The sequence below is a fragment of the Gymnoscopelus braueri genome, assembly GCF_963280865.1.
Source record: "Gymnoscopelus braueri genome assembly, chromosome: 15".
In the NCBI taxonomy this organism is placed as follows: Eukaryota; Metazoa; Chordata; class Actinopteri; order Myctophiformes; family Myctophidae; genus Gymnoscopelus; species Gymnoscopelus braueri.
The window spans coordinates 1,182,359-1,204,858 of NC_137620.1; the positions used below are offsets into that span (position 1 = coordinate 1,182,359).

General features: G+C 40.1%; 1 protein-coding gene across 1 annotated transcript in view; it reads right to left on the reverse strand.

The window, feature by feature from the left end:
- LOC308102195 (netrin receptor UNC5D-like) overlaps nt 1-22,500 on the reverse strand; it is a gene marked incomplete at both ends in the record, with an annotated part of 127,332 nt that overhangs the window by 16,160 nt on the left and 88,672 nt on the right. Inside the window, 2 exons of the mRNA XM_080451796.1 lie at nt 4,959-5,126; nt 8,125-8,299. Coding sequence (XP_080307922.1) covers nt 4,959-5,126; nt 8,125-8,299 — 343 coding nt within the window. The remainder of the gene's footprint in view (nt 1-4,958; nt 5,127-8,124; nt 8,300-22,500) is intronic.

A 22,500-nucleotide genomic window follows, 5' to 3' on the forward strand; every position in this document is an offset into this window, starting at 1 on the left:
CAGGGTGCTGCTGATATTATGCATGTTGGCTCACTGGAAACACTCTGCTACACCAGTGGGTCTCAAAGTGTGGTCCAGGGACCCTCATGGTTCCTTGAGGGGGTTCCAAATGGCCCCTTACGGGTGCAACTCTGAGGGTGTACAAATGGCTCCATTTGTACACCCTCACCGCTCTATTCTGTGGCAGTTTTCTCCCCCTCTAAACCACGTTAAATCCGGATAATGGAGCTGCGCCGCCCCAATAGGTTATTCTAGCACCTGCTCTACCCGTCACCATTATGCCGACACCGTTATTTGCGCATGGAGGTGTGCCCGTGGGCGTGTTGTTGCTATATCCCCCACATTGCAATTCTACAGACACACATGGGTACGGGTTTCGGGGGGGGGATAGTGGAATCTAATACCACCCGCCGGTTTATAAAATCACCTGCCAAGTGCACACAGACACTACAATGGCTTTGTGCGTTGGACCATGAGCCGTGTTGCCAGCCTTGGCGAGAAATAAGCAACCGCAGTCCGCAGGTCTATGAAAACAAAAAGAAGCAACTATAAGGCCACATGAGCACTTCAAACTACTAACTAGAGCTTTCATATCCCCTAAATATTTCAGCCCGGCTGGACTAATAATTGACAAATTAGACACAGCCCAGCCCGTCAGTCATTTTTCTAAAGAAGCCTTATTTCTCATTAAATCTTGGTAATTCGTTAAGAACAGGAGTCATTCTACCCTATTCCAACAGTCTATATTTTATTTAAAAAACAGCTTGGAGCAAATAGGGCTATATAAATATACACTGCCCCATAACCATTTTAAAAATGATTATGAATATATGTTTCATAGAATAACCGTAATAATTTTTGCGATGGAGAAATCACATCCAATGTTACCATCTACTGACCGCTGCCTGTGCTCTCATAGTGTCTCATTTGAAGAAATAATCCAACATTTACTTTGAGGTGAAAAAGACATGAAGAAAGCTCAATAGTCTGAAGATGTCATGTTATGGTTTAAACTTTAAAGGGGGCTCGATCTGCTGCTGCGTCATGACAAGACAGCTGAGTGATTTGACCTATATTGCGTTGCGCTGCCCTGTTGATTAATTATTTGGCATCAGCTGTGTAAGAATATATAACTATTTTAAATGGCTTTCATATACTCTTGGGGATCTGACTAATATGACAAGTTGCTTATTGTGAACACAATAGCCTACGCTACAAATTAATTAATATGTGAATTTATTTGGATGTAAAAAAAACGTAGACCCGGCTCAGCCGGTGCCGACGGGCCGGGTCGGGTCCCGTTGGGTTTGGGCTAAAATCTTAAGCACTTACATTTTTTATAAGATGATCGGATCATAGTGTGATTTTCATTTTGGCTGCTGTCTCATTAAACCCATGCTGCGGGTGAATATTATATTATAGCCTATATTATATATATTAGCCTATATTATTATTATATTCCCCGCGTAAACGCTACGTTCATGACCCCCCAAAATAACCATATTTGAACTGGGGACCCCCCCCCCATTTTGTTTGACTCGGTTCCACAGATAAATATTGTGAAAATAGCAGATCTACAAGCTCGCCAGGCGTTGGGTGCTCCATTGTGGTCTCGACCCACAGGTTGAGAACCACTGCATTAAAAGCTCCAAGCAAGTTACATGTCTAGTATGTTGTTGACCACGTAATGTAATGTTTTTGGTTTAGTGATAGGCTACTCCGTGGCGCGCGCGCGCCTCATTGTATGCTGTCCAAAATAACAGATCTGTAAGCTGTCGACACGACATGACGCAGCGCCGTTGATAGCTTGTATGTCTGTTATTTTGGGTAGGTAGGCGACGCACATACGCATCGCAGCAATGTGTCTGGGTTTGAGAGGCTTTGATTGATGTAAACTTAAAGTTTAGCTCTGTTCGGGATTACTGAACAAAGGTGGATGATGAAAGATAACGGGGACAATATGGATGTAAGTTAACTTTAACTGCGTCACTTCAGAGGAAACTATGGAGCAACTTCAGAGATGTTTACACACCCCTGGAATCCATTAGAATGGTGGAAATAGAACGATAACAGCCAACGTGAGTACATAGGCTATAGACCTTTCCTAAAACTGTCCAATTTATTATACCCATGTGCTACTGTTTGTCTGTGTACCACGTAGGAGCGTTGTCGCAACATGATGTAATTAATTATTTGGGAGCAGCCGGTGTGTACCAATAGTATAAATATTTTAAATGGCTTTCATATACTATTCCGGATCTGACTAATATGACAAGCTTATTGTGAACACAATAGGCTACAAATTAATATAAAAATGTATTTGGATAAAATAAAAAAAAGAAGGAAAACAAGCCCAATGCGGCTTATAATAATCAGACCAGGCAACAGTGCAGAGACTGCAGACAGGGAGATAGGCTAGAGCATATATTGGATCGGGGATGACGGCTAGCGCAGTCTTCTCTTAAAGGCAATGGCTTCTGGCACGGTGATTGGTTTTATCATTGTAACGCCCAAACCACACCTATGCATAATGTAACGGGTAGCTCAGGTGTTTGGCGGGTGAGGGGGGTGCCATAGAATACCGAATTTTGCGGGGAAACGCCTCTTGCCTAGTCCGAAATCCGTAATTAGTGGTTTGTTCAAATCTAGCCCTGAATAGAGCCCTCAGAGTTATGGGGGTCCTTGAAATTTAAATGTTTGAGAACCACTGTGCTACACTAAATGGAACAGAGCCTTCATTAGAATCATTGGCAACACCTGTGAAGGAAGTAAGGTAGAGGCCCAATTTCTTTCCAATATGGCTGCTGTGCATAGAGCCTATTATAGGTCAACTACCGGCAATTAAAAATCAAAAGTCACAAGTAAAAGTCTGGTATTTCAAATTTAAGTAAAAGTATAAAAGAGTAAAAGTATAAAAGTATTGGCATCAACATGTACTTAAAGTACCAAAAGTAAAACTACTCATTATGCAGAATGTGCCATTTCACACGTTTTAAAATGTATACAAATAATTTGAAAATAGCAGATCTACAAGGTCACGACGCATTGTGAGCTTGTATATCTGCTATTTTCAAATAGCCAAAGTATAGGGCTAAAGTGGTTATGTATGCTTTTTAATAATAATCTAAATCTACAAAGTAACTAGTAACTAAAGTTTTCAAATAATTGTAGTGGAGTAAAAAGTACAACATTTGCCCTTGAGATGTAGTGGAGTAGAAGTAAAAGTATTGGCAATTGGAAATACCTAAAAAACTTTACTTGGTTATGTAGTATATTTAATAACATAACATCCACATTTGTTAGCATTATTTAACTTCACAAGTCTACAAGTAGCTTACAGTCAGACACAAGAGTGGATTCAAGAGGTGACTGTTGGTCTGGGCCGGGTGGGGTACATACACTTAGCTTTGCCTTTTGTTGTTTACCTGGGTTCTATGCATGTGTCTCCCTTCCCCCTTTCCTGCTTCATACAGGTGCAAATTGAATCAGGGAACTCAGAGGGTGATCTATTGTTTGTCTGCGTGGGGTCTAACTTTTGGAGGCTGACCCCCACCCACCTATTCAGTGCTATATAGACTGTGCCAAAGTGTGGCTATCTCTGTGTGTGACTCAGCAGCCGGCAGGCTGTTGTGTGGTGTGGTGGGGACCTCAGGGTCCCCATAGGAAGCTGTTTGTACTTATGCAATAAATCGGATGCAAAGATACCTCACTGACTAGTGATGACTCCATTCATTCTACAACCACTCATTCTCACCACTGGGACATCAAACTATCTGCAATATGGCGTTGTTGGCAACTCAATAGAGCCTTTAAGGCAGTGGAAGAATATACCTCATATGGGTTGTCTGCAGTGGGAAATATACCTCAGTTACACCACTGCAAAAAAAGGGATTCTTACAAAATGCTGACAACACAAAGATAACCTGTCTTTCACAGAGTCTCCCGAGAAAGTCTTTATAGAGATTTTACCGCAAAATTCACATATAGTAAACATTGTCCTCCCAACAGGGATAGACGTGAGGACCATGTTGGAGCATCTTGCTGACTTGTGTCATGTTTCACTGACTCCCCCTCCCACCATTATGACTCCAAGCATTTTCAAGGCTTTCTCTGATCATCTAAATGCAAATAATGTGTTTTTGTGCTACTTTTTTAATAGCCAAAGAAATCTAAAAATGACAGAGAGGTGTTCCCGAATTGAATGGGTTAAAGGACCACTTTACTCATTTATTGATGTAAGAACAATGGCTTCTATTTAACTTTCCAGGAAGAGAAAGGCTGTAGTTTCGGTTTCTGTTTATGTCTTCTTTTTCCCACTTTTATAAACTTTGTGTTCAGGGTTGCTGTCTAAGAACGCTGTGTGTTGCGTACGTTGCAGACATAAAAATGAGGTCAGAGCATAAAAAGACTGTTTGAAGAGAAATTTGTAATTACCCTAAATGTAGCACAGAGAGAGAGAGAGAGAGAGAGAGAGAGAGAGAGAGAGAGAGAGAGAGGGGGGGGGGAGAGGGGGGGAGAGGGAGAGAGAGAGAGAGAGAGAGAGACAGCTGTGTTCCCTAAAGAATGCTGTGATAAATACAGAAGCACCGGCAAACGTTGCATGAGAGCTGATGAGAGCTCAGCCAAACTACTTTCAACGAGTTGTGTTGTCAGCCTTGGATTCACAGAGCAATGAGAGCCACATTACTTTACATTATTATAATGAATATTAAAACATTACCGATCAATATTATTATAATGAATATTACAACATTACTAATCAATATTCTTATAAGGAATATTAATTACTACTACTTTACTATTACTTACATTACTAATCAATAAATAGTATTACAACATTACTAATCAATCAATATTATTAATCTTTCCACCGGTCACCAAATTATTGGCTTAGGAATGCGACAAAAATAACTCCTTTAAATAAGGAGCAGTGCAATTCGTCATGGTTTGATGCGTACCTGGACATAATGCGTTGCAGGTGCTCTTCTGTATAGACATGCCCTCGCAGAACAGCCCCCCGTTGAGAGGGGCGGGGTTTGTGCAGGTGCGCGAACGCCTCTGCATGCCCCGCCCACAGCGCACGTTGCAGGAGGACCAGTCTGTCCACGAGGACCAGCCTCCGTTTACTGGAGGAGAAGAAGAAAAGAAACAGGAAGAGAGACACCCTATAAGCAATGGTAGAAGTAGATTGAATACCACAATATAGAAATACTCTGCTACAAGTATAAGTCAAAATTTAGAATGTTATGTTTTGTTATTCAAAATGTTACTTGAGTAAATACAAAAGTATTGGCATCAAAATGTACTTACAGGGCCAGCTGTAAAAGTACTATTATGCAGAATGGACCATCTGTAATTCATTGTGTTTATCAATTTTAAGCTTGTAAATGTGGGTCTGATTTGAATTACTTTATGTGCTGCTGGTTATATTAACCTAATAATATATGAACCTAATAATATCCTAATAATACATCATCATTTATGTTTTGTATTTGTATTCTAAATTTGCAAAGTGACTAAAGCTGTCACATAATTTGCCTCTGAGATTTAGTGGAGTAGAACTATAATATATATACAGGAAATACGCACCTCAGCAAAGTAAAATTACCTCACAATTGTTCTCAAGTACAGTACTTACAGTAAATGTACTTTCACCACTGCATGGCAGCGCAGAAATGTCAGACCAAAGCAATCCTCACAGTTTGAACACTGACCTACTTTCTACTTCACTCTTCTTTTCTCAACAATATATTGTTTTATTTACAAAGATAGAATACAATACCATTATCCTTTTAAATACAATGATATAATACAATACTATGTATCCTTTTATAAACAAATATATAATACAATACCATATATCCTTTTATAAACAAATATATAATATTGTCACGGTTCGGGTGCTGCCGCTCCTTCGGCCCCGCCCCCTCCTCCTCACTGACTCTGTATGACTCTGTTTATGCTTTGAACCCGCGGCACGCCCGGCTGTAGGCCCTTTGGGCTAATGACTTTGGTTCCCTTTATAATGACTTTCCAGCCGGTGCCTTTTGCGAGGATAAACCGTGTCACGACGCTTCCTGGTCTGTGTGTAATGTATTCTGTCTCCCATGGTGCCGTGACTGTTTTTGTATTTCCCTCTTTGGCGAGGTGTATTCTCTGTTTTGTTACCTTTTCTTTAGTAAAGTTCAGTTCCACCTTTATTCTCCCTTGTCGTGTCCTGCTCTTGGGTCCAGCCCGTCCTTCTGTGTCAGCACCGTGACATAATATAATACAATATATTCTTTTATATACAAAGCAACAGAATTACTGGGCAATTTAAAAAAGGTTTCCATCAGAAGTGAAAAGACAAGTGCTTTCAGTGTAATGTGTTCCTCCCATCCATCCATCTATATATCTTTGCTGTCAGTCAGAAACCTCTTATCTCCATACTGTTTTTTCCGTTAATTAACGCCCTACATGATCATACTACAGCGTCACACAAAAGCATCAACCGTAGCAGATCCACAAGCTCGAAACGTGGTGCGATGCGACGCATTCTGGGCTTCTAGATCTGTTTTTGAATTTGATTAGTTTTTTGGACATATGAGGTTTCCCCCCGACAGAGACGATAAAATGAGCTCTTTGGCTAATGCCAAATAGCTTATTCTGCTGTAGCCATGGGGTACATATACACACGCGTCTCCCCATAGGATATATCAAATCGCTCTGGCTCTAATAATCCATCCATCACCTTTCATCTGCTGCCGTATAAACAGCTGACTTATTGTAATATCACATTCTTTGTCATGTTGGAAAATGAAGATGTGCTCTTTCTTGTTGATCTACATCTGTCTCATGCTATCAAGAGTAGGAACATTGTGAGAGTCTTCATTAGTGTGACAGTGGTTGATGACTGACGGGCCTCAACTGCTGCTTTGATGAGAAACAGAAAGGCTGAATAGTGAGACATCATTCACTTGCTTTCTGTGAAAACAAAGGAGCCGCTCTGGATGTTGATAGACGTCAAGATAAGTAAATGTGGAAACACTGCGATTAATGAGCTGTGGAGTTTTCCCCAGTGGAATAGCAGCGCTTTGTTTCTTTATTTGCAGAGCAGCCAACAGAACAGCACTAGAAAACAGCTTGTAAAGACCTGTAGGCATGTATATGCTAAATGTTAAACATTAAAAGGGGTTATTTGGCTTGTAATCGTAGGAAAACGTCTTTTGGTGATATAGCACCCATCTTAAAGGTATAGCACCTATCATAAAGGTAGCTACTATATAGCACCTATCTGAAAGGTACTATAGCAGTGATTCTCAACCTTTTTAAAGGACCCACAGCTTGATATGCATTGATTAAGCCACGGACCTCCATTTGATACCATTTCCTAATCTGTAATCAGTGTTAATTTAACTCTGAGGTTCCATTTGTACACCTAATGTGGACACCCTTAGTTAATTTAAATAACCCTCAGTTAATTAAATCAACAGTTAATGAGGTAACTGTTAAGGTGCTCACACTCTCAGTGTATTTAATGAACTGAGGGTGGATAAATTAACTGATGGTTGTACTGTGTCTGCACATAGTTTGGGGGCGTCTATCCCTGGGTATGTACTAGTAAACATGTGAATATTGTATGTGTAGCCTACAGTTACACTGTCTGTAAGATCCTGACTCCTGTCAATTTACTAAATGTAACCATTTGCACATTCTGAGAGTCAGCGGTGGAAAGTAACTAAGTACATTTACTTAAGTACTGTACTTAAGTACAATTTTGAGGTATTTGCAGCCTACTTCCAATTTCCAACACTTTTACTTCTACTCCATCTCAGTGGCAAATATTGTACTCTTACTCCACTACAATTATTTGAAAACTTTAGTTACTAGTTACCATATAAATTATGATAACATGAAACATACATTAACCACTTTAGCCCTATTTTATACAAGCTCACAATGCGTTGCATTGTGAGCTTGTCAGCATTGTGAGCCTGTCAGCAGGGAGTGTTGGGCGGGAGGAGTAGGATGAAATTGGGGAGAAAAAGGGGTAAATAAAAAAACGTGTTGCAGTGTACATTACACTGGGACTTACTTGTTAGTAAATGTGACCCAGACAGGATCAAATGAAGGTGTACATCTTACCATAGACGACCACGGTGGCCGTGGAACTGCGTCTCTTGGCCACGATGTTGCTGGCTACACAGGTGTAGTTCCCAGAGTCTGAGAGACGGGCTTCTGGAATGATGAGGTTCTGATCCACTCTGGTGTCAACGACTCCATCCCAGTTCACAGGCTCCTCGTTCTGCAGCCACTCCACCTGCACACACACATCAAATGCAGACAAACGCTATAACTTAACATCTGATGTAAAGTGAGGCATTTCAGCTGATCATATCCAATGACACTATGTACTCCAAGTCATTAACGTCACCCTTTGGATGAATAGAACTGTGCATTACATCAGGGGTCTTCAACGTTTTTCAGACCCCTTAGGTGAGAGAAAGATGAAACAGGGGCCCCAACTGCATATTGGATTCATGTTAAATGTGTATTTTCAGACATTTAACCACTTAAACTCTGGTGTTGTGTATTTTGCACAAGCGTGACAATATAGTTGAAAGGAAGTAGAAAGGTCCAGACCAGTAATGTTCCTCAAGTCGATTTATTGGACAAAAACAGAGTACAGAGCACAGGAGTCAGCATTGCTGCTACATGGTGTGGCCGGAACAGAACAGAGCAAGAAGAAGAAGGGCCGGTTTCTTTGTCCTCACAGTCTGCTTTTTTTTCCCTCTTCACCAAACCTCTTTGACGAAAATAGCCGATCTACAAGCTCACAACGTGTCTGCGACACGTTGTGAGCTTGTAGATCTGCTATTTTCAGCTAATGTTCCCCCAGAATAGAGATGCGAGGGTTCAAGTGGTTAATGTAAAAATACAAAAATCACACAAAGATTTGGCGGCCCCCCTGCAGTATCTCTGCGGACCCCTAGGGGTCCCGGACCCCCTGTTGAAGACCCCTGACTTATATTGTTGTGTTGTTCACCTTTGGTCTTATGTTCTGAATATCATTGAGTCAAGATGGCACAAGCCTGGCATCTATTGTTTAGGGTACAGCTGAGAACTACACTACCACCACCCTGAATGTTTTAATCCTCTGGCGTCTTGCATTTTGTTTTATAATGACATTTTTGGTCATGGTTGGTATGTTCGACTTTATAGTACTTCTCCCTTGAGCTCATGTATTGAACCGCGAAATGTTTCCGACTCCGTTTGCCTCAACACTTACTAATTGATAAAGAATTCCTCAACAACCCCTTAAATGACTTTATTTTAAAAAAAATCTATCAATTATTCACACCGCGATTGCTTGAATCCATGGATATTTTAGTTTTTTTGTATTTCTCCTTCACGGTGAGTGAAGAATCCAAAAACCTAAAAGTTGATAGTGGGCTAAGTTTAACAACAGCAAAACTATATCAAAAATCTGTTTCTAAACTCTCACACAACTCTCACAGTATAATCTAAGTGTCATGTATCCATTCATATCCTCACTGCTTCCAAAACACTAATTTCCACTCAAACTTCACTATTTAAAACGCTTCTGGGATGAACAGTATCACACATAAGGAGCAACAAGGAGTGTTCCTGCTGGGTGCACACGGGTTTCAACACAAGCCAAGTTCTCTAGAGAGAATTTTTGGATATGAAATGTTCTATCCTTTTATGATTCTTTTCTGCATCAGGAATATTTTTGACTTGTCATTTCACACACTCAGTGTTATAGTTTTCAACCATAACTGTTACAGTATTACGTCCTGTCAGCTGCATGGTGTTAATTTTCTTCATTGTTTCTTTTTGATAATCCTAACTCTGTTTTCTTGTCTATGTTCCTTCTGTTGATTTTGAGGTGAGATCTTTTGTTCTCTATTTTGCATTTTAATGTGTTTTTCTTATCAAATGTGTGTATTTTATTTATCACTCTTCTCAATTATAATTTAGGCATTTAGTTGACACTCTTATTCGGCGCAACTTACAAGTGTTTCTCCATGAGATTGCAATGTTTTGCTCAGGTAAACAAATGGATGCTTTCTAACCTTGATGTCAGACCTACTGTAGATCACTAGATGACGCAGTAAAATCCTCTCTGTTAATATTCCATTTGTAACGCAATGAGTCTACAAATGTAACCAAATGGTCCATTTGGTTAAACATGAAGCCTAGTGTCCCTATTCTCTCTTCTTCTTCGGCATGCCATGATAGTCGAATATTTGGTGAAAACAGGCAAATATTTGACAAAAAATTGCAGAAGCTCACAAGGTGTCGCGTTGGGACGCATTGTGAGCTTGTAGATCAGCAATCTTCGGAGAAGAGATTTGGTGTGGAGGGGAAACAAAGTATAGGGGGCTTAGTATAGACCCCTGAGGCACCCCGGTACATTTAGTATAGTTTTCAAGTGGTTACATTGAGTATTTCACTGTGTAATCCACAGGACAGAACCTCCCTCAGGGAGATCCAAAGCAGGTCAACACAGTGTCTAGTCTGTTACCAATATGAGGCCATGCAGTGAGTGAAAGTAATTAGGAATTATAAACTTAAAGTATGGTGTGTCTGTGTGTCTCTTTGTTCACTTGGCTGGCTCTGTAAATTGCTATTAACTTGCCATTAGTTGGATCTTTTTCATTGAGAGAGACTCACTCAGGCGTCAGCGAGTGGGTTTTGATTTATGGCGATGCACTGAACATTACTAACTACCAAGCCACTAGGGGGCTCTGTGTGTGTGTGTGTGTGTACTCGTATTGCTATACTTCTGAGGACCAAATGTCTCCATAAGTGTAGCAGAATAATGAGAAATAGACATTGTGAGGAGCAAGAGTGATGGTGCGTTCACACAGGCAGATACAAAGAAACACGCTATCATTCCTTTTCAATGGAAGCCAGCGACATGAAGATACAAAGATACATCCGACGTTTGTAGCTGTAGCTCTAGCGACAAAGATGCAAAAATACAAAGATACAAAGATACAAAAATAAATATTACACATATAAAAGATACACATTCAAGTTGAGCTGGGTTCAACTTCCAGATACAAAGATGCAAAACTACAACTGTAGCTCCGAGCAACACAGATACAAAGCGACACAGTGGAAAAGATGCTGTGTATTTTAGTATCTTTGTATCTGGCCCCTGTGAACGCACCATAATGAAAAAAGAAACATGAAAAAAAAAGGTATTCATAAAATCACTGTCCTAAAATCAGTGGTGGAAAAAGTACTCAAATGTTTTACTTAAAGTTGTACAATGCAAATTCACAACTAACGATTTTTAGCAACCTCTGCTGGTCACTACCGTCACTGCATACAATTTCCGGAGTCCTCGATTACCCAGAATTCCATTCGTTTTCACCGGAAGCTGGAAGCGTTTCAAAAAGCGATCTTTTAATTGTTTTATACTATCTACGGATCGTTTCTCTTAGCCAGTGGAGCATTAGTTACCATGAGCTGTGCTTTCTTTTTCTGTTCTTTTTCGATCTTCTAATCCTACATTCTCTTAAAATCAGCGTGAGGTTCCTTTTTGTTATTAGCGCGATAGTTCCTGGCCAAACAGGAAACCGTTGCGGTAGTTCCTGGCCAAACAGGAAACCAGTGCATTTCCACCTCCGTTTTCCGGCCAGATGACGTCATTTCCCCGGGAAAGTCCCCCCAGTCCACGTTCAATATAAAATATATAAATAAAAGGCTTCCGGGGGTGAAATTCATGGAGTGGGTGTTGTGAAACTTTTGCCACTCACAAAAGATATACAATTTAACTTTAGTTTTGTTGAAAACGTTACCTAGTATGCCTTTAAGTAAAAGTATCAATACTGCAAGTACTCCGTTACAAGTAAAAGTCACTTGAGTAAAAGTACAAAAAGTATTGGTATCAAAATGTACTTAAAGTACCAAAAGTAAAAGTACGAAAATGTTTGAAAATAGCAGATCTACAAGCTCACAACGTGTCGCATTGCGACGCGTTGTGAGCTTGTAGATCGGCTATTTTCAAATAGCCTAGGTGTAAAATAAGGCTGAAGTGGTTAATGTATGTTCTATAATGTAATAATTTATATCTGCAAATTAACAAGTAACTAAAATGTTCAAATACTTGCAGTGGAGTAAAAGTACAATATTTGCCTCCGAGATGTAGTGGAGTAGAAGTAAAAGAATAGACAATTGGAAATACTCCAGTAAAGTAAAAGTACCTTTACATTGTACTTAAGTACAGTACTTGAGTAAATGTACTTAGTTACTTTATACCACTGCCTACAATGTTCATGTCCTCACAAGTATACTTATTTATACAATACAAATCTGCGTGCGTGCGTGCGTGCGTGCGTGCGTGTGTGTATTGGAGTGAGTGCATGTGTGCATCTGTATGTATCTGGGCCTATGCACTGTATGCTGGTGAGAGCGCACAAACTGCACATTACTGTACATTCTCAAAGGCAATATGACCACAGCCAGCACAGCGTGGCAGAGATTGCTTTGCTCTGTCAACGTGCCTGGGAAGAAAAGATATAAATGGAGCTAGAAGTTATGATGCCATCTGTCATTTTTACCCCTTTGATGTCCCAAGAAATATTTCATCATGTGCCTTTAACTACTGAAGCCCTATAGGCTATATACATGGTTGTACGGCATATAGCAAAAAAGATCAGATCTATAAACTCACAACACGTTGTGATGAAACACATTGTGGGCTTGTGTATCGGCAATTTTTGTTATTTTTTCTTATGTTGTAAAACAGAAAACAAGTGTTTTATCTAAATGCTAAATGGTTGGTTTCTATAGACCACCGAAGTCCTGACGTCATTTGTTCATCCCCAGGTTTGCGGAAGTAATTTCTCTATGGAGAATAACATTGGGTCATCTTAGAATCGTCTCATATAAGAATTGTGGTCCAAAAATAAACAAACTGTCCCGGCGATATTGTCAGGGAGGAGGTTCTATATCGTTTATGATAGTCAGTCACTTATATTTGATACAGTCTGTTTCTGGCGAAAATGTAACTAATTCGGCGGAAGTAACATTATCGTTTTCTCACCGTCAGTTGATGCTTCATATCCATAAGAGTCAAACCGCCGGGGTCATTTGTTTATTTTTGGAACACAGTTCTTATTTGACGCGATATTAAATACGTCTATGGGATTCAGAATGGGGGTGGAAAACTGCGAACCAGGTAGACAAACAAAGGATGTGTAAATTACGTCAGACTTCGGTGGTCTATAGCGGCTTTATCCATGACTTTCTCCCATTCACAAGGCACCAACCTGCTCATCAGGAGCAGTTACAGTACGTAAAGGTTTAGTGCCTTGCTCAAGGACACTTAGACAACAGGGGGAGACAGGGATCGAACCTTCCGATTCCCAGTGGTGTAAAGTAACTAAGTACATTTACTCAATTACTGTACTTAAGTACAATTTTGAGGTACTTTTACTTGGAGTATTTCCAATGTTCCATACTTTTACTTCTACTCCACTACATTTCAGAGGCAAATATTGTACTTTTACTCCACTACGATTATTTGAAAACGTTATTATTTCAGCCCTATATACGTTTCGGCCATTTGAAAATAGCAGATCTACAAGCTCACAATAGGATGCGACACATTGTGAGCTTGTAGATCTGCTATTTTCAAAAGATTTTTTGACATTTTATTCATTTGAAAACTTGTGAAACGGGACATTCTGCATAATGACTACTTTCTACTTTTGGTGCTCTAACTACATTTTGATACCAATACTTTTGTACTTTTACTCAAGTCAATTTTGAAATCCAGACTTTTACTTGTAACGGAGTTCTACGTCGCAGTATTGATACTTTTACTTAAGTAAAACATTTGAGTACTTTTCCCACCACTGCCGATTCCGAAGCGGCCGCTCTACCTCTTAACCTAAGCCACTGCCACCTATAATGACATGCCCAAAATAGAGACTATTTTGCCCTCTTTCTGTCCTGTTATCTTTTCCACTGCTGCCTACAGCAGTTCGCTCAACCTGCTGCACTGGAAAAGAGGCACAAACATTCAGTGGCATCAATTTTATTTACAGGAAATTGACCCATAAAACAACCTCATCGTTCTATTATACTATGCCAGTCCAATTATTTTGATTCATTTGTTTTAATACTCAAGTTATATCAAGTTATGATCTTGGATTGATTTCTAACACATCATATGAACCCCTCTGTTTGCTCTCTCTCTCTCTCACACACACACACACACACACACACACACACACACACACACACACACACACACACACACACACACACACACACACACACACACACACACACACACACACACACACACACACACACAAGTTTACTTTGATGTTCCACGTGTATTTAATTCGGTTTCCAAAAAATCCTTTAGGTTTAAAGCTCCTTCTGACTGGAACAACCTACCTGTTCATATTCGGTCAATATCATCTCCTCAATTGTTTAAAACTGCGCTGTCCTCTCACCTTGAGACTACCTGCTCATGTTTTCACTAATTATCAGTAACAGATCTATGACACAATAATTCATTCATGTACTGTATGTGCTTTGTGTATTGTTGTTGTGTTATTGTTGTATGTTTTGTCTTGTTTTCCCCCCTTGATTGATGTTGTTTTGTCCTGTTTATTTATGTTTTGTTTTGTTCTGTTTCATAAATGTATTAGTATGTACTCTGTAACTGCGGAGCCCCTTGAAAACGAGATGGTTCATCTCAAGGGGTTAGTCCGAATAAAGAATTTCAATATATATATACACACACACACACACATGCAGTACATACATATACAACAAAATAAATAAGATAAGCTCAAATGTGATTAAATGGCAGGGAAATAATTGAGTGTTGTGTAAAGACTTTAAACCCTTGATGGACTGGGTAGATCTAATAGAGAGAGGCAGGCTGTTCCACATGCAGCCTGCAGGGGGAGCCGCCACAAAGACACGCTCAGCCCTGCTTTTCTCACAGTTTCTTGGCATGACCAGTGGCAGCTTGTCAGCAGACCTCCAAGCTCAGGCTGGGATGTAATGGTGCAGGAGTTCAGAAAGATACAGGGGAGCCAACCCTTTTAGAGGTTTAAAAACAAATAATACAAGCTTAAAATCAATTCTAAAATTGACAGGGAGCCAATGAAGCGAGGCCAAGACAGCGGTGAAGTTATTTGGGTTTATTTAGTGCCAGTGAGGAGGCGAGCAGCTGCATTTTCAACTAGCTGCAGGTGCCTGAGTGACGACCAAGCCCCCAGAGTTGCTGAGAAACATTGAAGCTGCCACCCCAGTGGCCAAAGCTGGAACTGCAGGCGGGGAGAAATACATGCACGCGCAAAACATACTGACAGATATTTATATTTATACATATAAATATGTAAACATATTATACATACATACATATGCATTTACATATAAATATGCATCTCGAGTGTATTTAATAAATATCTCGCGTTCAATCCTTGACACACGGGCTGCCGTAGAACGCAAAAAGGACACTAGTGCGCATGCTCATAACTCTATGGGGAGTCAAAATCGAACCAATAATTCTACTTCCGGCAGGTTTCCGGGTGCTTCAAAACGCCACTGAGCACATTCATTGAAATGATAGCTGGGGGCGGGGCAATCCGCCCTCTAGTTATATTATACCTCTATGGTGACGACTGATCAATACCGGTGTATAGAGATTTACAGTAGTCAAACCTGGACCAAAAAAAAGCAAAGATTGCCATCTCTAGTTGTTTCTGAGTTATGCCTTAACCCAGTGGTGGGTTCTACCGTCAGATGCTGTGTACGTCGTACACCTTGAGATTTTTTTTCGTCGCCACCGTACACCTTCAAAAACTGTTCAAAACAGTGTATCTGAGACGCTGATACGCTCTGATACGCTAACTGACGGCGCTGACTGACTGGCGTTAACGTGCACTGTGCTGCTCAGGGCGAGGCAGCAAAGCGAGAGAGAGTAAAAAAAACGATTCTGGGCGAGCGTTCCGGTGACTGGAACGCTCGCCCCAAAACACACTCGGCCCCATTCATTTTGCGGACAGAGGCCGCCGGATTAGACCCGGGGCGAGTGTGTTTAGGGACGAGTCTTCTGTGATTTCATTCACCAGCCAGTGTTGCCAGATTTTGCGAGAGAAATAAGCAACCAGTTCTATGAAAACAAGCCCAAAAGAAGCAACTTAGGCCACATGAGCACTTAAAACCTACGCTATTTTTTGAAGCAAGCCTAAGCAAGTACACTTTAGAAACAAGCCCCAAAAAAACGCAACCCACAACGACCAACATTTTACAAGAAAACTTTACAGAAAAACAAGCCCAAAGTCGCTTATAATACGCGGACATGGCAACACTGGCCCCAGCAGGTAAAGCCCCGGAAGAGTGAGACAGGCAGCGCCAACAACAAAAACAAACAAGGAACCGAGAGTGAGAGACATTTTTTACATTTAATTAATTATAGACGCGCGCATGCCGTGCATGTGGGAGGCAGGGAATAATCATAGTATACCTTCAAAAAAAAACTAGAACACACCACTGCCTTAACCCATTCAGACCTGAGGCTGATTCTAAAAATGTCTTCTAAATCCTAAAACAGTTTCCGAAAAAAAGACGTATGTTGCTGTATCAGTGGTTCTCAAACTTTTTCATGTCAAGGACCCACCAAAATGATATGTATTTGGCCGCGGGCCGTCTCATAATATTTTGCTCTAGGGACCCCCAGAAGTAAAGATTTTAGAAAATATTATTCAAAGATTTGCTCACATTTTCAAAGTTTTACAAGCTCATTGCGCGGCATGAAGTGACACGCTATGAGCTTGTATATCTGCTATTTTTGAATAGCCAAAGTATACATTATGGCTAAAATCGAAAAATCTTTCCTGGTAGCAGTCAAGTAGCAGCTGAATTGAATCATAGAAATTAGCTCTGAGAATAAAGTAGATCTGGACATCATTGACAAAACAGTGAAAAGAGATTAGTTTGGAGAAAATGGACCCTAGGAGCAGCATATGAAGCAAAAAGAGTATACGGTCCAGAATGGAGCCTTGAGTTAGGGCCAGAAGTTGATATCAGACAGGCAAGACTGAAACCAGGTTAGGGTGGTAATATTGTACCTGCCAACATCATGCACAAGCTGTGATAGGAGAATCTTAGGATACATTGCAAAGGCAGCTGAGAGATCACAGAAAGACAAAACGGCAGGGCTACGGTTAAAACCAGGTAATTAAAAACTCTCAGGAGAGCAATTTCAGTGCTGGCTTGGTTTGAAGCCAGAGTGAACATTTTGATGAAGGCCATGTTTGCAGGGCGTAAACTACTTTCTCCCAAGAGTTTCGACAGGCATGGTAGCAGAGAAATAAGCTAGATAGAGGATTGATTTTTTTCTTTTTGATTCAAGGATGTGCCACGGCATGTTTGAAGGCAGCATGGACACATCCTGAGACGAGGCATGTATTAATCAGAAGCAATACAGTTGGGTGAACAGAATCAAAGGCTTCTTAGAGAAGACTGGAGGTAATACTGTCTGAAGGGCGATTCGTAGGCCGTAGGTGATTAGTAACTAAAGTGAGCAGTGATGGAAGAAGTACTCACATGTTTTACTTAAGTAAAAGTATCAGTAAATACTCCAATGTAGATATACTCTGTTGCAAGTAGTCCCATAATTCAAACTGTACTTGAGTAAAAGTACAAAAGTATCGGTATCAACATATACTTTAAGTACCAAAAGTAAAAGCACTCGTATTAAAATAGCCGATCTACAAGCTCACAATGTGTCGCATCGCGACACATTCTGAGCTTGTAGATCTGCTATTTTCAAATGGCCAAAATATATATAGGGCTGAAGTGGTTAGTGTGTTTTGTAATAATAATCAAAATCTGCAAAATCTGCATTTAATGCAGTGGAGTTAAAGTACAATATTTTCCTCCTGAAGTGGAGTAGAAATAAAAGTATTGAAAATTGTAAATACTTGAGTACACATACTTAGTTACTTTACAGCACTGCCTGTGAGTGAGGAGAGACATATGGGGCTCAAGCTGATCAAGGACAGCGGGGCACACAGGGAAGGAACTGGATCTATAGGACAGTGAACATTATGCACTGACCTGAGATCTGAAATGTCATCAGTGGAAGACGTTTTGAACCTTTTTGCAGAGGGAATGAAAGCTATACATTCAGGAACTTGTCCAACTCTCTCCCCCCAGGCTCTAGACACGGCAGAGCCTTTCCTGTGCCAAGGATACAGGGCACACTGTGACAGCAAGGTGGTCCGTGGAGTTCTGCCAGGAGTGCCAGCAGTCTGCCCACTGATGCTGTGCCAGTTTGGCCAGTGGATTAAGGCCCACTGGGCTGCAGTGTCTGCCATGGTGACGCCTAGAGGGACTGTGTGATGATTTAGAAGAGGTTACGCTGTGGCCTAGAGCAGGGGTCTTCAACAGGGGGTCCGGGACCCCTAGCGGGTCCTCATTTTTGTGTGATAGTTTATTTTTTTACATTAACCACTTGAACCCTATAGTATCCCTAATTCTGAGAAGAACTTTAGCCAAAAATAGCAGATCTATAAGCCCACAAACGCCTCGCAGCGCGAGGCGTTGTGAGCTTGTAGATCGGCTATTTTCGGCAAAGAGGTTTAGTGTGGAGGGAAAAAAGAGCAGACCAAGTACAGAGTGAAAGGTCAAGGTTACTAAGTATTGACGGTTTACGTGGTTAAATGTCTGAAAATACACATTAACATGAATCCAACATACACTGAAGGCAGTGCTGTCAAACAAGTCTATGAAGCTACAGTATCTATGAAATCTATGAAACAGTTTAATCTGCAACACAATTTTATACAATATGTAGTGGGGGGGGGTCCCTATACTTCATCTCTATCTTAGCTATAAGGGGTCCTTGCCATGAAAAAAGTTGAAGACTGTACGGTGTGTTAACAGAAAACTTGTCGACCTTTTTTGTTTTTCATGCCGTTGTTTCGTATGGAGGGGTGAGGCTTTGTGGTCTGCATTACGTTTTCCTCTTATAAAACATGGAACATCTTCTAATCTCTTCTAACACACAGTAAAATCAGTGATCTTTTAACTATGAGATTGTACAGATGTAACCACATGGACCCGTTCACTCAAAACATTACTTATTTTCTATGAATTACACACCCCATGAAGCCTTGAATTCATGGAGATTTTTGTTTGTTTGAGCCAATAATTTGATGACCGGGTCATCGCTACTCTTTGAGACCCCTTGAGTCTACTACTAGAGACTCCGCCGGTCATCAAATTATTGGCTTTATTAATGCGTCGAAAACAAAAAAATCTCCATGAATTCAAGGCTTCATAGGATAGTTGATAGAAAATAAGTATTTTTTTGGGTGAACTACTCCTTTTAAGGGCTGTGTATGCTTAATTAAGCCATTCTTGTTGAGCTTTTCATAGTATTCCTATTTGTTCCCACTCACTTCAGTGCGTCCATAACCTTGTTATGTTATTTATTTACATTGTGTGATGGTAGAATAATATCAATCTCAAAGTCTGGAGGGAAATGATAATGCATAGGCCTAATGTTGATGCTGAGGAGGCTCAAACCAGCCTGATAAGCGACTGACAAGGGAGGAAGGGAGGTGGAAAGATTTGCTTACTTAGCATATCTTTTTTCTAAAACTTCAGATATACAAGCTCATAGCTATGAACTTGTAGATCTACTATTTTTGAAAAATCTTGAACAAATGTGCAAATATTTGAATATGTATTTTTAAAGGGAACATTGTTGACTCAAATCTTTGCTTCTGGGGGTCCCTGGAACAAAATATTTTCAGATGGGGGTCCGCGGCAAAATGCATACAATTTTGGGGGTCCTTGACACAAAAAAGTACGAGCACCACTGATATACCAACATACGTACGGTTTTCAGAAAACTGTTAGGATTTAGAAGACATTTTGTAGATGCGTTCCCGGATTTAATGCGTTAATTGGCAGTGAGCAGTACAGCAGCAAAGCCACGCCTAATCCTATGATCCATGCCAAACAGCATGTCTACTGTAGCAGCGTGCATTCGAGTCCAGATCAATGTATTTGCCAATAGAGCTTGTACCTCCTCAGGGCTCCTTGAGGAGGTGCCAGCATATGCATTGATTAAAGCAAAATAAAATCGCACGGCTGAGGACGTGTGTATGGCCAAGTCCTATTACACAATTTGTGAAACAGTGTGAAAGGAGCAATTGTGAATATTAACCCATTAAATCCGGGAACGCATACTGCGCCATTTTAGATTTTTAGCTATAACCATTATTTTATACTTAGCTATTCAAAAATAGCAGATCTGCGGTGCCGCGCTACGAGCTTGTAGATCTGCTATTTTTGTGAAAAATCCTGAAAATTTGTGAAAATCTGTGAATACGTATATGTTTTTTAAAGTGAACATTTTTAACTCAAATCTTTGCTTCTGGGGATTCTACAAATGTCTTCTACATCCTATGTACATCCTCCATTATAAGTATTTTTTCATGTCAAGGACCCCCAAAATGATATGTAATTGTCCGCGGACCCCCCCCCCCCCCCCCACCAATATATTTTGTTCCATGTACCCCCAGAAGCAAAGATTTGAGTTAAAGCATGTATATGATTATATTCAAAGATTTGCACACATTTTCACAATTTATTTCCTCAAAGACAGCAGATCTACAAGCTCATAGCCACTGTATATCTGCTATATTTGAATAGTCAAATGAATCTAAAATGACAGGGTATGCATTCCCGGATTTAATGGGGTTAAACAATAATCACAATATGTAAAAAAAAAAATATATATATATATATATATATATATATATATATATATATAGTAATATTGTTCCTGCTGTCCTACATACTGCCAATCAGGTGAAGAAATCACAGACTGAGGCTTATAACCTTTGCTTTTATGAAATATCCAACACCATTAGGGTTTTATGGAAAAAGCTTCTAAACATATTGCTAGTTTGACCACTTCAAATGGTCAAATTCTTTTGTAAAACATTATTTTAAAATAGCCTATTGAGAGCTTGTAGATCGGCTAGTTTCGCTGTGCAACATGCTTCCATAGAGGACATGCTGGCTTCTATGGGATCCAAATGACTGGAATCAGTCGTGACGACTGAGATCTTTAATCCATGGAAATGGTTGTCAGTTAGCCTAGGAACCAAAATGGAGCCTTTATGGGTCTGTAACTCTGAGAGTGTACAACTGTAACTACGGGTCCATTCGGTTTCATTTGTACCAGTGGTGTAAAGTAACTAAGTACATTTACTCAAGTACTGTACTTAAGTACATTGTTTATGTATTTTTACTTGTCTTGAGTATTTCCAGTTCTAGCACTTTTACTTCTACTCCACTACTACTATCTCAGAGGCAAATATAGTGCTTTTACTCCACCATTTTTTTGGAAAACTTTAGTTACTAGTTACCTTTCAGATATAAATTATGAAACATACATTAACCACTTTAGCCCTATTTTATTACTAGGCTATTTGAAAATTTGAAAATAGCCGATCTACAAGCTCACAACGTGTCGCAATGCGACACGTTGTGAGCTTGTAGATCGGCTATTTTCAAACATGTTAGTACTTTTACTTTTGGTACTTTAAGTATATTTTGATGCCAATACTTTTGTACTTTCACTCAAGAAACATTTTGAACACAGGCCTTTTACTTGTAACAGAGTATTTCTAAATTGCAGTATTGATACTTTTACTCAAGTAAAACATGTGAGTACTTTTCCACCACTGATTTGTTTACTCTCAGAGTTAAAGAAACACTGAGTATAGTACAGTGTAGATTGGGGGTCCATGGGGAAAACATTGTATCAAACTCCTTGAAATGAAAAGGGCTGATTATCACTGAACCAAGCATTAATCATATAGCCACCCTCCCCATCAGGTGTAATAAGTGAAACGTCCATCATTGTGGAAGCAGCTTCAATGGCTTTACATTCACATTCAATTAAAAGAGAATTGAAAACCACATGAAGGCAATTACAGAATATTGCAACCAGATCAGCTTTCATTCTGTCCAATTCAATTAACTTTGAGTTTCATTAGTGAATGAATGGTACAACCTTCACCCTGATACAACACTCTGAATGGTACAAACTACACCCTGATACAACGCTCTGAATGGTACAAACTACACCCTGATACAACACTCTGAATGGTACAAACTACACCCTGATACAACACTCTGAATGGTACAACCTTCACCGTGATACAACACTCTGAATGGTACAAACTACACCCTGATACAACACTCTGAATGGTACAAACTACACCCTGATACAACACTCTGCATGGTACAACCTTCACCCTGATACAACACTCTGAATGGTACAAACTACACCCTGATACAACACTCTGAATGGTACAACCTTCACCCTGATACACCATTAATGGTACAAACTACACCCTGATACAACACTCTGAATGATACAAACTACACCCTGATACAACACTCTGAATGGTACAAACTACACCCTGA